This window comes from Garra rufa, chromosome 3 (genome assembly GCF_049309525.1).
Source record: "Garra rufa chromosome 3, GarRuf1.0, whole genome shotgun sequence".
In the NCBI taxonomy this organism is placed as follows: domain Eukaryota; kingdom Metazoa; phylum Chordata; class Actinopteri; order Cypriniformes; family Cyprinidae; genus Garra; species Garra rufa.
Window position 1 is genome coordinate 47530724 of NC_133363.1, and position 13579 is coordinate 47544302.

Here is a 13579-nt window from a genome sequence, read left to right on the forward strand (position 1 = left end):
TTCAGTCTGTGCTGTAAAATGGTTGTATTAGCAATTAAAGAAAAAAACACTTAGGAAAAACAACGCTCCAAATTTGTATTATTTTACTGGTAGTCCACTGTATGAAGAATTTCTGGGTATAATATGTGACAGTTTACTTTATTTTGCTATCCTCACTTACATAAATTAACTATAGTGTCCTGCACCTACTAGTAAAAAAAATAAAAAATTATATATGGTGTATATTGGATTGACTATATATTGTGTATATATATATATTTTTTTTTTCTTTCTATGGACAAGGACAAATCTGGCTCAACCAATCTTGTTCTTAACAATAGCTCTCCCTCAGTACAGTGTTCTTCCACTTACAGCCACACATGCTTATCCACTTCACTTTCTCTCTTTCTCTAATGCTCCTTTTCTCTTCCCTGTCTCTATAATCACTCACTCCCTCTTTTATTCTCTCCCTCTTCCTCTCTTGCCCTCTTTATTGATCGGAGGAGGCCAGAGAGGGAGCAGGCCTTCTGTGTACTGTAACCTAACACCAGCCCTGACCAGCTGGACCCTGCAGCAAGAAGCAGGCAGATATATACCCACCCTAAAAAAAAAAATCACTTCCATCAACAGAGACATATTTGTTACCCTGAAACAATGATTCACGACTATAGTATGCAAGTACAGTAACCGTCATACTCCAATGTGACTGCTAATAGATTTTCGACGCTGTCCTAGCACAAAACACTCATTCTGAAAATCTGAAGATCGAGAGATCTGAGCTGCCCATTGTCCATGTGGAAGACACTCCAGCACCCTCCAGCACTGGCAGCTATTTACAGAGACACATGCTCACAAACTCACAAGGACTAGTAGTGAAGTCACTCCAGAGGGTTAATTGGAAAAAATAACACAAATTAACTTGATGAGCAGAATTTGAATGTCTACGAATGAGGATAATCATCACCAATGGCTCAAACCATTAACACACCTAGCTTTTTTTGGTTACTAATAACCCAGACTAGCAAACCTAGCAGTGCTGGCCATATTTTTGGCCCTTCGACCAATAAAAGATTCAGGTCATGTTTTGGACTGAGCATTTCAGCTGTTTTTTTATCACTTTCCCTCACAGAAAGGGACTCACAGGTAAATTCAGAGACCAAACAAACACTCACAGGTTCTGTGTCAAGTGGTGTTTGTCATGCTCTGCTAAGCTAATCTTGTGTTTAAAAAGCATTATATATGTCACATCTAAATATGATTTACCATTAATGGAGCTTAAATATGTAGCAGGTACAAGTCGTAAACAAAGAAGCAGTGCTTTCTAGCATTTGCCAGTCTGTGTACTAATTGCCATTCTAATAGGTGTTTTTTAGATGTTGTGATCATAAAAGAAGAGGCTTCACTTTATTTTTGCTATAAGGGAGGTAATAATCATTATCGTTAAGCATGAGTTCAGTAATCGAATTAAGAAAGATGCCAAAATTGAGACCTACCTTAAGTTTAATTGACAGTTAACCGCCTGTTTTTTTGTTGTCAGTGGTTTGATGGTATTTTACATTAAACTGATGCTTTATGAGGTATAATCAAACTCCACATGCAACAGAACTGTGCATTTTATATGTGACCCTGGAGTCGGACCACAAAACCAGTCATAGGTAGCGCAGGTATATTTGCAGAAATAGCCAACAATACATTGTTTAAGTCAAAATTATCGATTTTTCTTTTATGCCAAAAATCATTAGGGTATTAAGTAAAGATCATGTTTCATGAAGGTGTTATGTAAATTTCCTTCTGCAAATATATCCAAACTTATTTTTTGATTAGTAATATGCATTGCTAAGTACTTCATTTGGACAACTTTAAAGGTGATTTTCTCAATATTTGTTTTGCACCCTCAAATAGCTGTATCTCAGCCAAATATTGTCGTATCCTAACAAACCTACATCAAAGAAAAGCTTATTTATTCAGCTTTCAGATGAAGTATAAATCTCAATTTAAAAAAATCAACCCTTATGACTGGTTTTGTGGTCCAGGGGTACATATGGGTTACGAAATAAAGCCAGAGCTAAGTTAACCTATAGCCAGTCATAGACATTGAATGCATTGTACTTAGTAAGAAGAAATTAGATGTTGATTTACACTGTAGATGTTTCTCAGTGACATGTGCATGACTAAAAACAGGTCAGTTGGGTGGTTAAGCAGGACAGAGGCTCAGTCTGGACCCCCTGTGACATACCAACTGGCAGCACACCCTCAGCTAGAGTGTTTCATGAAAACTGGTCCCACTATACCTAACTTCACTGGAAATGTGTCTTGGATGATTCCAGTATTAGACTAAGTGAATCATATCCTGCTAAAGTGTGAATCATGAAGTCGTGCACAAACTTGAAAACCCTATGAAACTGAGTGCCGTACATGTGGGGATAACACTGCATCTGTGCATTCTTTGTGAAAAATCTCACAAAGTTTTATAGCTGCGCTGAAAATTAGGTGCTATGCATATCAAATTGATTATTTAAGGCTGTAAGACCCGCTCTCCTTCTCTCTCTTTCTCTAGCTGTTTTACCTAAGATTTCTAAGGTTCTTTTCACAAAATTATATAATTCCCATACTTTTATAAATGACTGGATTATGTTTAACTACCCCATGTCAATCCAGTAACTTCCCAACCACTTCCCAGTCTGTGGCTTACCGTTTCTCCATCACTTTAGGTTGATGGCCAAAATGAGCTCATGGAAGTGGAACTATAACCGTCTCCTGACTGAGGATGCTTTTAACCACAAAGCTTCCTAAACTAACAAAGTACTTGGCAGTGACTACAACAAGCCTACAGACTCCACTGGAGAAAACACTGCATTATTATTATTATTTTTTTTTTTTGCTGCTAGTTCAATTAAGTTATTTAAAACACAGTAATGCAACACAATTGCTACTTATTTTCAGACCATTCAAAACAATTACATTTGTAAAACAGAGGTTCACTCTGTTTTTTTGTGTTGGACTACATTGATATGGACTAAATAAATGGAATTTCTGATTCACAGGACTAGATTGTTGACTAGAAATGTTATTTTTTGTGTTTTTGAGGCAGATTCTATGGTTTATGTTGCTTTACTTGGTAAACAATTAATACGCAAATCCTACTGCAATGAGCAATCTCTTCTTTCCTGCACATGTCAACATCCTACATTATGTCAAAATGTTACACTACCATGCTAGGTAGTACTGCAAAATATTCATTTGAATTACTTGGATATATCTAATCTTTTTGGTTTTGGATTTTTGCTACACAAAACAAGGTATCTGAGTTGAGTTGACTTGAATTGATTGTTACAGAAATTGCTTTTCAATATATGGTCAAACCAAAAATTATTCAGACACCAAATATAATTTTTGATATTTTTATACTGGTGGGTGCAGGACACTATAGTTCATTTATATAAGTGAGGATAGCAAAATAAAGTAAACTGTGACATATTATAGGCTACACAAATTAAATTCTTCATGCAGTGGACTACCAGTAAAATTGATCAAATTTTGGGACCAAAAATTTGATTTGACATTTTGCCCTGACTATTTTTTGTTACATACCTCTCCATCAAAGTTATCTGACATTATCAAGATGAATTTGTTCTGACACAGTTCAACCCTTGAGTTCTTGCTGTATTTTATTACCATTTTCTAAACTATAGTGAATAAACTGATAATGTGAGAAATATTGAAGGTGTCTGAATAAATTTTGGTTTGACTGTATTTAACCAGTATAAGTTCAGCCAAAACATTGAATCTTTTAGTTTATATACCTTCTACGGTATTATTAAAAGGAATTCTGCTGAGTCTAGCTGTGCTCCTCACTGAGGACTCCTCATAAGATTTAGTTACATTTGTAGTCCTCATAGAGGTACCATGACATCTCTCAAGGATGCTCAAGAAGACACTGAGTTCATAACTACCAAAATGGCTGTGATAGCCTATTTCAATATCAAGGGATTGTCATTCTCATTATTTCCTAACTAACATGCCACTAAAAACAAACCACCTCACGTCCCAGTTAAAGGAACCTACCTTTAAGTAAGGGCAGCGGCGTGAGCTCCACCTGGGAGCTCTGATAGCGGAACTGTGAGGAGCTATGGGACCGTCGCTGCCGGGCACGGCGCATCGAACGGCGGGGGAAGCCGTCTACCTTCTCCGCGCTCGGCACAGAGAAGCCCGTGGTCGGCGATGATGGGCTCGACGGAGGTAGCTTCGTAGGGGTCTCCATCGTTGCAAAGGTGGTGCTCGGCAGAAGATTGTTCGAGGAAGGAAGCCAACGGCGTCCAAAAGCCTTGTTATTTAGTCAAAATAATTTGTTTCTTGAATTCTTAAAAAGTAAAATCAACGAGATGTAATCGACTAAAGACAAGTTATCTAACCTGGTCAAAAAAATGTAGACAGAGGGATGCTGGAGTAAAAGCTATCGGTGTTCAATTTGACGCGTCTCTCGCTCGTGTTACATTAAACCCCCCCAGAAACGAGATTAGACTCGGAAATATGCTCAAGGGTGGATGTAATTGTCTATATCTTCATGAAGAGATATTGAGGTGAACATACATTTCTACAATAAAGACATCTCTGCCGTACTGTCGTCATCAGAAAGTCATCGGCCTAAATTTGGTCTTTATTTAAATATTTATAGGCTAGAGGCATAAATCGGTACCGTATTAAAACTCGGATGTAATAAGCATGCTATCCAGTGATCACGGGCCAATCAATCCATGTTGAAAAACAAACGGCCGATTAAAATCCTGTCATTTATCTCGTCCACACAGGTACAAATGCATCACTTATTAATTAAAGGTTATGGTCATATTACCAGTCACCAGCTCTGCGCCTTAAGTCCTTTTCAGAGCCTTCCAGCGTCCCCCTATTAAATCCGTTACTGTACAGTCGGTTCGGTTCGGTCAGATCCACACAGGGCGGGGATGAACCGATTCAAACGTGCCTACATGTGTAGAGCATCACGGCGGCCGCTGCAGCACTGATACCCCCTTCTACCTCCTTCCCTCAAATACAAGAAACCGCTGTTCAATTACTTCTGTATCACAAGGACGTTGACAGCCTCGCTGAATTTCTCCGTCGCCGCGGATTTGCTCGTGTTTTTCCCCCGTTTCTTTATTTCCCAGCAGTCAGTGTCGGTCGTTGTCTTCAGGTGGTGCAAGTAGATGGTAGATGCTACACACTGCGGATGACGCTCACGCGCTCTTATTTATTTATTTACTCAGCGTACATTTACGCGACCCTCTTCTAGACGTCGCGATGTTACGGCTATACCGTTGACTCTATTCGCCTTTTAAGTGACTAAATATATGCTATTTGTTTTTAATTTCATCCGTATCTTTATCAGACAGCTGTCTTCTACCTCAGCCCCTTTCCCTTCTCCTCCCTCTGTCCCTCCCTCACTGGCTGACACACACAGTCTGTGTTAGCCGCTGTGTTTTGGGACTGTCAGGTTGGCCATTGTTCTTGCTTCATTCGTTCATTATTCCGCGCGTTCGCCCGCCGCTGTATCCGCTGATTTTTCTTCAATCCGTCGCTAACTGCGAGTTTTGTGATATCAGTCGAACGACGAGGTGCCGCTGACCTACCTAAAGACTAGTTAATGTGATGCTGAACGTTATGGGCGTTTTGACTACCGAGAGACCATCCTCAACTGCTGTACCACCGAGAAAGACTGAATGTTATTGATATGGCTTGTTTTACAGGAATTTTCTCCAAGGATTCATTCGTATTTTATATGAATCAATTACAAATACGAATGCTTAAAAAATATATATTTTTAAATTGTTCTTAAAATGTTTCAATACAATTTATTTTTTAATTATTGTATTTTAACAAGTTGTATAATCATCAAGTACAACACATAAAAAACAAAAACATTTTTACGTTTTTTTTTTTATAAAGCACTAAATAAAATAAAAAAGACTAAATATTAACCTTTTTTAAATCACGTTTTTAAAATAAGGCTTTTTAAATTATATTTTTATTATATTTTTATATTTTTAAATATAAAATATAGCTGCAAGCAGCGATTATCAGGGTTCAAGCGCTTTTAGGCGTTTAAGCCTTATTATTTAATTAGGAAGCCACCCAAATCAATGATTTAAAAAAGAATTTTGGGCAAATCCAGGTAATTTACCATAGAAATATTATGTTTTTTAATGTAATGACTGGTATAGTGCCAGCTGTGGTCCAATATCCTTAAAACTTTGGATGCTTGTTTAGAATCACCTGTCGCATGTGCTCATCAGGTTTTGTAAAGTTTTGAGTTTTCCTTTAGGCTTTATAGGATTTTGGGCAAATTTGAACAGGCCCCTTTTTTAAACGACCACGTTATAGCTTCCTAAAGGGTAAATTTCAAAATGTTTTGATCATTATTGACCTATAGAGTCCAGAGAATTGTACTGCAGTGTTTTTTCGCCCAGATTAAGCCAAAAAACCTAGGACTAGTTCGCATCTTCTTAATCATTTAACAAATGATTTGATTGACAGCAGTAGTTCTAGGCCTACGGTGGCCATGTTATCTGAGATACGCAAATGTCCTCATAGCCACTTGTGGCACTTTGGATAAAGACCATACATACAGATTTTCATGTCGATAGGACAAACGGGTACATAGTTATGGCCATTTTTATGTTTTTTTTTTTTTGTTTTTGTTTTTTTGTGAGTTTGGCAAAGATATCTCATTCTATTCTAAAGTTTTAGCTATTTCAGGGGCCCTACTTTTGAGCATTTTGGCATCCTATTGCGATGGAGGGTCGAGAGTTCAACATTTTTTGATAATTATTGATATTCACTTTGCAGAGAATGTTCCTGCACTGGTTCCGATCAAGTGAAAAACCTAGGACTAGTTTGCAAAAGTAGTGTTTTTTTTTTTTTTAAGCAAAATACCAGAAAATTTTACCAGGTTGATGAACAAATCAGAGGTTTGTGTTTTGTCTGGCATGAGCTAAGGATTCCAATGACACAGAACACTTGAGCTTGCGATGAAATGTTAATGAGTTATGGGTGATTTCATACTTTTGATTGCTGTGGCGCCCCCATCAGTCCGATTGGGGTGAGTCTTGATGATGTTGTAGACCAGGGGTCCCCAAACTAAGGCCCGCGGGCCAAATGCGGCCCACCCCCACATTTGGACCGGCCCTCTGAACAATCCCAGAGACATATTTTGAAAATGAAAATGAAAAATTTTAAATATATGTTTCACTTATATCATGTCGGTATTTGATAATAAAGGTTGGCTTTCAAACTAAAATTTCCCTTAGTTAATAACATAGCCTAATTATTTCTTAAATTCACCAACAGAATGGTACATTCAATATGATGTGTCATCGCAATCGAACAGGTGATGCGCGAGCCAGCTAGAAAATTCAGAGCGATGACAAAATGACTCAATAGCATTTGAGGTGAAACTAGCACTGCTTGTGGGACAGGTGCAAAAGCAAGACTTCACTCATCTCCCAGTTACCCAAAGTTTTTCAGCTGAGAAACCAGTGGCCCTAGCCTGGAAAAATCCAGACCCTAATCTATTAAGATTAAGGGTCTGGCATCAAGCAATGAAAAGGACCTAACTCGAGGGGCGGCACCAAGCGTGCATTTGAAACTCTCACTGCACGCAATTGGATAACGCCACGACCAATCACAACAATACATGGTGTGACGTATCCAGAGCGACTGTGAACATATAAGAGTGGATTTCAATGTTATAACATAAACAATGTGACAAGATTAATAACTATTAATTACGATAGCCGAATCAACCTCATAAAACAATTAGGTCCGATCAAACTATTCATTATATCAACTAATATGTGAATGGACAAAGTGTTTCATTCAGCAGCGAGACATATTGTCCTGTTCCAGTTAGGCTACTGCAATACTATTGAATAATTAAATTTTTCGTTACAGTAAGTTTACCAAGTGATTCTTACCATTTGTAAATGAGATGGACCTCATCCACCACAAGACCTTGTTCGATAACATTTATCGCCACTTCTTTTTTAACAGCCAGGACTCGGGACCGCCGAATGCTATCTGGCATTGCCCGCTTCATATCTGTTCCTTTTCGTGTTCGTCCATTACGCTTAACAACCAGCGGAGCTAACTGATAGATTAAACTCTTGCCATATCCAGTCGGCAAAACAGCAAAAACGTCCTTCTTGCAAAGGAACGATTTGAGCGCGGTTTTCTGTTCCTCTTTTAAATGAAAAGCCAAGTCTAACTCGGTCATTGTAGCGGCCAAAACCGTTTCAAACAACTGGTTTTCATCTGTAGATCTCTTTCAATGTTTACTAATGATTCCGGACGTCGCAGCACTGTCGTCGTCAGCTTAGCTCGCCTCTGGCCCGCCTACATCAGATACACCGATTTGACTGGTTCCCAGAATTGCTTACATATTGCAGTAACATGCATCATTGCTTGATACCAGAGTGTCTTGCAGAGACAATTCAAATTGTGCTCTCGCGAGACCTCTGGATTTCCAGGGTACAGTGGCCCCATTCCCAGTTGAAAAGTCTGTGGAAGCGCTGAAAATGATGAAGGCAGAGTTTGACATGTGATTCAAAAAACACAGTGGTTTCTTGAATCGATTTTGCTTGACGAGCCTCTCAAGACTGCGGTTCTCTTGGTTGGTTGTGCATCTTTTTATTCTACACTTTTTCCTTCCACTCAACTTTCTGTTAACATGCTTGGATACAGCACTCTGTGAACAGCCAGCTTCTTTGGCAATGAATGTTTGTGGCTTACCCTCCTTGTGAAGGGTGTCAATGCTTTTCTTCTGTCAGATCAGCAGTCTTCCCCATGATTGTGTAACCTAGTGAACCGAACTGAGAGACCATTTTGACGGCTTAGGAAACCTTTGCAGGTGTTTTGAGTTATTAATCTGATTAGCATGTCACCATATTCTAATTTTTTGAGAGTGAATTGGTGGGTTTTTGTTAATTGTGAGCCAAATCATCACAATTAAAAGAACCAAAGACTTAAACTACTTCAGTCTGTGTGCATTCAATTTATTTAATACACAAGTTTCACAATTTGAGTTGAATTACTGAAATAAATTAACTTTTCCATGACATTCTAATTTATTGAGATGCACCTGTATATCTTTTGAAAAGAAATGATCATTTGTCTGTGTGGTGTATAACAAAAGATAAACTATTCTAGCATTAAAAGGTAGAATAAATACAGGTAAAATCATAATAAAATAATAATACTACTAGTAGTCAGTCCGTCCCATGGTATTTTCTTTTATAAACCGACCCGGCCCTCCATTAAAGAAAAGAAAAATTATGTGGCCCTCTCAGAAAAAAGTTTGGGGACCCCTGTTGTAGACGATGTGAGTACTACCATCCCTCCAAGTTTCAAGTCTTTACGACTTACAGTTTGGTCTGCCCGATCAGTTTTACGTGGTGATTGCTGATCCTTGGCCATTCTAACAATTACAATAGGGTTTCAGCACTACGCAGGGTCGTTGCTGTGAATTCTGGGCTCTGTACACTGTCTCTGCTATGGGGGGACCTCAAATTCACATTCAGTTGGGGGGGTCCGACGCCCCTGGCGCTATGTGCCTGTACACCTGATAAATGTATAACAATTCTCTACTCTACTTTACCAGAATTTGCTCCGTCCTCCTCATAGAAAGATCAAAATATCTGTGTAAAAATAAAAAAGTCACAGCACGCTGACTTTGATTTGGCAGGCAAAGTTTTTTTTAAAAATGTAAAATATTTAAATAAATAAATAAAAATATAAGAATGCTACATTTCTAATTGTTTATACCTTTGTTTTCTTTTATTCCCTATCAATAGCACTTAGGCAATCTGCAATTACACTTTTTTATATTAAAATCCCCACTAAAATATTACTTTTAATTCAGGCTAAATAAAAAATAGAAGTTTATTTACAGGACATACCTAACACTGATTCACATTCATAAAATATTCCTCAATGTTTCCCAGCTGTGTTTTAAATGTAAGGTTGACATTGGTACAGTGATGAGTGATGTGTTTTGGGATTGCGGCAGGATCAGAGCATACTAGAGGGAGATTCACAAAACTGTACAGAAGATTACTGGTAAATCCTTTGCATTGCCTGAGGTACATAATATGTGTTAAATATTTGATCATATAACCATATGTAACTATTAAAACCAATCTATGACTTACATCAGAGGCCTAACAGCATTTGGCATATTTGGTTTTGGCTGACTGTGACATTCCTTTGAACTCAATACATATTTAGTTTTCACATATGTTCCTCTATTCTGGATATATATGTCCCTGGACCACAAAAACAGTCATAAGGGTCAATTGATGTATGGTTTGTCAGGACAGGACCCTATTTAGCCAAGATACAGCTATTTAAAAAATCTGGAATCTGAGGGTGCAAAAAAATAAAAAATACTGAGAAAATCGGCTTTAAAGTTGTGCAAATGAAGATCTTAACAATGCATATTACTAATCAAAAAGTAAGTTTTGATATATTTACAGTAGGAAATTTACAAAATATCTTCATGGAACATGATCTTTATTTAATATCCTAATGATTTTTGGCATAAAAGAAAAATTTTAACCCATAATATATGGGTATACAATGTATTTTTGACTACTGCTACAAATATACCCATGCTACTTATGACTGGTTATGTGGTCCAGGGTCATATATAAATAAACATCGAAGTTGTGCAGTATGTCATGTAAGACATTAAAGCAACTGTATGTACTATTTTTACCTTATAATATCAGTTTCAAAATAATTTTGATGATACACTGACTTCTTATACAGTGAATGGCTTCTTGTTTTCCCCCGCATTCCCCACAAATGTTTGCTCTGGGATTATGCAAATTTGGTGAGAGGGTACAAAATTCCACAAAAAGAATGGATTGATCTACAGCAACAAATGCATGTGTAGCCTACAGCTAGCTACTGTAATTTCAACAATGATATATTCACAACAAGAAAATTCCACTTTCTTGATTGTAGGGGGCTCCAAAGTCACCAAATTACACAAAACTACACACAGTTGCTTTAATATTTAATGCATTTTTGAATAACTTTATATATCTGGAGAAGAATGAGTGTCATTGACCCATACTTAAATAAATAACACTAGAAATTATTAAAATATAATTCATGAAATAACTGAACATTTCCAAATCAAAATGAATTAAAGCATGAAATCACTAAGCCCAACATTTAGGCTGTGGTCTTACATCATCTTAAAAAAATAATGCCCATATCTAAAATATAGATAAAAATACATGTAATTAAATCTTGTCATCTGTATAAGTATTAAAATAAATTATAAGAAACAACATATTCACACCTTTAATGGATCATGGGTTTTAGCACCATTAGCCTCTGAACACATCAAAAAGAGCTGCTTGCAGGATGTAGTAGTGTGTAAGCTTTGTCAAAAAAAAATAAGAACACAACTGACTGTACAGCACCTTAAAACTGCTGTAGGCACCCATTCAATGAGTCCAAAGAACACCAATCGCTACTGTCGAGGAGGTCTGATAGAGATAAGTTTGCTGGATTAGTGTCTGGTAAGAATGTAAGGTCCGACAAGAGGTTGGGGTCAGCGTTGAAGGTGATATCTGAGGTAGAAGGTGTAGCTGTGGATGGACCTTCTGGAGCAGTAACTGATGATTCAAATGGACACAGTTTAGTGCAGTGAGGTATATGTTGTTCCAAAGCTGTGGTGTACAGCTGAAGCTCCTTTTTTAGTTCAGCTATTTCTTTTATGAATGCGGCATTAGACTGCTCTAGAGTTTGAAGTTCCTAAGTAAAAAAAAAAAACATTATTAATTAATGACATACATGAGTTTATAAACAGTACAATACTGACAGGAATTCAGATGAAAAGCAGAAGTTACAAAGTGAAAGAAATGTGGCATACTTATCAGTCAAAAGTTTTTGAACAGTAAGATTTTTAATGCTGCTTTCTATTTGAATATATTTTAAAATGTAATTCAAAGCTAAATTGTCAGCATCATCAGTCTTCAGTGTCACACGGTCCTTCAGAAATCATTCTGATATGCGGTTTAAGAAACATTTTTTTATTATTATCAATATTTAAAACAGTTAAGTGCATTTTTTTCAGGATTCCATATAGAAAGATCCAAAGATCAGCATTTATCTAAAATAAAAAGTTTTTTTTAACATTATACACTATATTCAAAAGCCTGGAGTCAGTATAATTTAGTATAATTAGAGAAATTAATACTTTCATTTAGCAAGGATGCTTTAAATTGATCAAAAATGATGATAAAGACATTTATAATGTTACAAATGGTAAATGCTGTTCTTCTGAACTTTCTACTCATCAAAAAAAAAACTGAAAAAAATAATACTCAGCTGTTTTCAACATAATAATAATAATACAAATAAATGTTTTTATGAGCATCAAATCAGAATATTAGAATGATTTCTGAAAGATCATTGTAACTGGAGTAATGATGCTAAAAATTCAGCGTTGAAATCACAGGAATACATTAAACTTCAAAATATATTCAAATAGAAAACAATTATTTTAAATAGTAAAACTATTTCAAAATTTTACTGTTTTTGTTGTACTTTGGATCAAATAAATGCAGACTTGGTGAGCAGAAGAGACTTCTTTAAAAACATTAAAAATCTTACTGTTCAAAACCTTTTGACTGGTAGTGTAGTCAGGGGCGCCGCTCGCAATTTTGGGCCCTATGACAAAATATGAATTTTGGGCCCCCCCTACCACACCAAAGCAGATCTCTGGGGGCCCCTAAAGGGCATGGGCCCTTAGAATCGTCCTAATTTACCCCCCCCCCCCCCCCCCCTCCCTTTGCGGCGCCCCTGAGTGTAGTTAAATATAGAGTAGTTGCTAGTATGAACATGTCATTTAAAATAGATTTGACCTGAGCTGCTTGTCCCACTCACAAAGTTCAGTTAATCACACACTTTATTAAAAAAAACATTTCAGACTTCCCCATGTTTTGTTAGTGTTGTAAAGGATCTGAGATGCGATTAGTGGGTTGGATAGAAAAAGGGAAAGTCCAAGATTTGTACATCATCTGAAGAGAAAATGAAAGTGAAAGTGAAGGTATATGTCAGATGTTAAACTGTAATTACTAGTGTGGTGCTAGTAAAACTAAATTGTAAGATGACCCAGTCATGCACTGTGTTTCCCAGAAATGCCTCCTCTTACACTGAAATGTTGCGCAATGTTACTAATATTCCTCCACACACACAGAGACCACAGAGTACTCATTAACAAACACACACAATAAAAACACATCATCCAGAGAAATGTACCCATTCTGCGGAAGGTTATGATTCACACTAACTCATAATTCCAAGTAATTATAACAAGAAAAATATATGCAAAAAAAAGTATATATGTAGTATATATAGTAATAAAGTCATGTGAATGAAAAGATATATACACAACAAATGTAAAGATCTGAAGAGGTAACATAAATAGGGACAGAGCAAAGAGAACCCATTCAAAAGGGGAAAGAGAGAGAGTGTCGAAGGTCTCAGTTTGCTACTGACCTCATGCAGTATGTCTGCCTTTTCTGTCTGTTTT

At 36.9% G+C, this 13579-nt stretch overlaps 2 protein-coding genes across 2 annotated transcripts in view; both read right to left on the reverse strand.

The window, feature by feature from the left end:
* Positions 1 to 5665, reverse strand: part of ppp2r5b (protein phosphatase 2, regulatory subunit B', beta) — a 30952-nt gene extending 25287 nt beyond the window's left edge. The window contains exon 1 of the mRNA XM_073836270.1: positions 4045 to 5665. Coding sequence (XP_073692371.1) covers positions 4045 to 4240 — 196 coding nt within the window. The 5' untranslated portion in view covers positions 4241 to 5665. The remainder of the gene's footprint in view (positions 1 to 4044) is intronic.
* A 4258-nt stretch (positions 5666 to 9923) lies between these two features.
* Positions 9924 to 13579, reverse strand: part of batf2 (basic leucine zipper ATF-like transcription factor 2) — a 5066-nt gene continuing 1410 nt past the window's right edge. Inside the window, exon 2 of the mRNA XM_073836634.1 lies at positions 9924 to 11796. Within this exon, the coding sequence (XP_073692735.1) occupies positions 11464 to 11796 (333 nt within the window). The 3' untranslated portion in view covers positions 9924 to 11463. The remainder of the gene's footprint in view (positions 11797 to 13579) is intronic.